Source organism: Chelonoidis abingdonii, unplaced genomic scaffold, assembly GCF_003597395.2.
Source record: "Chelonoidis abingdonii isolate Lonesome George unplaced genomic scaffold, CheloAbing_2.0 scaffold2196, whole genome shotgun sequence".
NCBI lineage: Eukaryota > Metazoa > Chordata > Testudines > Testudinidae > Chelonoidis > Chelonoidis abingdonii.
Window position 1 is genome coordinate 1 of NW_027426457.1, and position 2124 is coordinate 2124.

The 2124-nt window shown below is 42.9% G+C and overlaps 1 protein-coding gene across 1 annotated transcript; it reads right to left on the reverse strand.

Annotated features, from left to right (window-relative positions):
* Positions 1-614: 614 nt before the first annotated feature.
* Positions 615-1547, reverse strand: LOC116815302 (olfactory receptor 5V1-like). The gene has a single exon (XM_032763532.1). The coding sequence runs from the start codon at positions 1545-1547 to the stop codon at positions 615-617; it is 933 nt and encodes a 310-aa protein (XP_032619423.1).
* Positions 1548-2124: the final 577 nt, after the last annotated feature.

Below are 2124 nucleotides of genomic sequence, written 5' to 3' on the forward strand. Positions count from 1 at the left end.
CTGAGCCCTGCCCCCCACACCATCACACTGTCATAATTTTATCCAACACTTTCTTAAAACTAATTAAGTTGTGGATCCCTACGGCTCCTATTAGAAATTTGTTCCAGAACCTCATCCTTCTGAGGGTGAGAAACTTTTCTCTAATTTCCAGCCTGAATTTGTTCATGGCCGGTTATATCCATTTGATTTTGTGGAAAGAAGAAGACAGAATTAGGAAGAGGCGCTCCAGCATGACTTTTATCCCAGTGGTTATGGTACTCATCTCAAATGTGGGAGACCCCCGCTTCAAGTGTCTGATGAGGAGAAATGATTGAAACAGAGATCTGTCCCCTACCAGGTGAATGCCTTGGCCACTGCATTATGAGATATCTCTCAATTTCTCCTGTTCAAGACCCTTTGTGGGTCTTAACTCCAGCACCCATTGGTTCCAATGGTGCTATGCTGATTTACACATGCTAAGGATCTGGCCAATTGACTTCAATGGAAATGCACTGGATCTATGGAGGATTTCACCCACCCAAAGTGTCATTCAGTTATCTGAGCTGAGAATGTCTCAAACACTAGTTACCCACAAATCTATGCTCTCTGACTTAAAAAAGGTGAGAGAATCAACACTAACTGAGAAACCTGAATTTCCCCAATATATTTCTTAGAGCTATTTTCATCTCCTTGTTTTTCAGGCTGTACACGATGGGATTTAACATGGAGGTCAAGATGCTGTACTGGATGGAGAAGATTTCATCCAGAACCACAGAGGAGACTGAGCTGGGTTTTGTGTACTGGAGAAAAGCTGTCACATACAGCAAGCCAACCACAATAAGGTGGGAGCTGCACGTAGAGAAGGCTTTATGCCTGCCCTCAGCAGAGCGTATCCTCAGGATGGTGGAGATGATGTGAATGAAGGAGATCAGGGTGAGGATGAAGGAGCTTGATCCAAATACCACAGCAAAAGTAAGAAGGACTACTTCATTGATGAGAGTGTCAGTGCAGGATGGTTGTAACAGAGGAAGGAGCTCACAGCTGAAATGGCTGATTTGATTGGGCCCACAGAACTGCAACGTGAGGGCAAAAACTGTGTTAATAAGGGCATAGAAGAAGCCCATTGTCCATGCACCACTTACCAGCTGAACACAGATCACTTTGCTCATTGTCTGCACGTAATGTGATGGATCACAGATGGCAGCATAGCGGTCATAAGCCATGGCTGAGAGAATGAAAATTTCAGCACCAGCAGAGAGGATAAAAAGAAACATCTGGGCAATGCAGCCATAGACAGAAATAGTTTTGTGCTCCTCTAGGAAGTTCATCAGCATTTTAGGTAGCGTGACTGAGGCATAGCAGATATCAACAAAGGACAAATGGAAGAGAAAGAAGTACATAGGGGTGTGAAGGTGAGAATCAGCCCTTATCACCACCATGATCACTATATTACTACCCAGAGTGATTAGGTAAATAATTAAAAACACCAAGAAGAGCAAAATCTGCTTCTGTGGGTCACTGGAAAGTCCCAGGAGGATAAATTCAGTCACTGTGGTTTGATTTTTCATTGTCAGTTATTCAGGAAATCTGTGACCTGGAAGATGAGAGGAAAAAAGTGAAATTAACACTTATCATAAAAATAAATTAAAATAGTATGTGGAGAATGTAAAGAGGCTGAATGTAAAGAGAGTCCTATTCCATTCGGTAAAATGTGTGTTTTAACTATACTAAATTTAGAGAGAGAGAGAAAGAGAAGTGGTATTTGTGTGTTTGAAGTAGACAAATTAGGCAGGATACACAAAAAGACTTGGGCACCGAACTATCACTTTCCAGGCCTAAGTCCCAGAATCAGGTCCTACAGGTATTCACAAATACCCTGCTCAGCTCTGACTAAGGGTTTGTCTGATGTGGGGCTTCCTCAGTCTCTCCTCTTGAAGCTGTACCTCTGTGGATACATCATAAAAGAGGCAGTGTAGGCTTACTGGATACTTGGTCTTCTGCATGTTGGGTGAGTATTCAAGTCACCAGGCTATAGAGGAATTTATTCTCTCTCTGCAATCTGGCCTTATGGCTTCAATAGAGCTCCAGCTGTGTCACACAAGCATGGGATTGGGCAGACTGGTTGCAATGAAACTATGGCCAATT

Excerpts from the sequence above, each read along its gene's own strand:
- LOC116815302 (XM_032763532.1), bottom strand. The coding sequence starts at position 1,547 with ATGAAAAATCAAACCACAGTGACTGAATTTATCCTCCTGGGACTTTCC.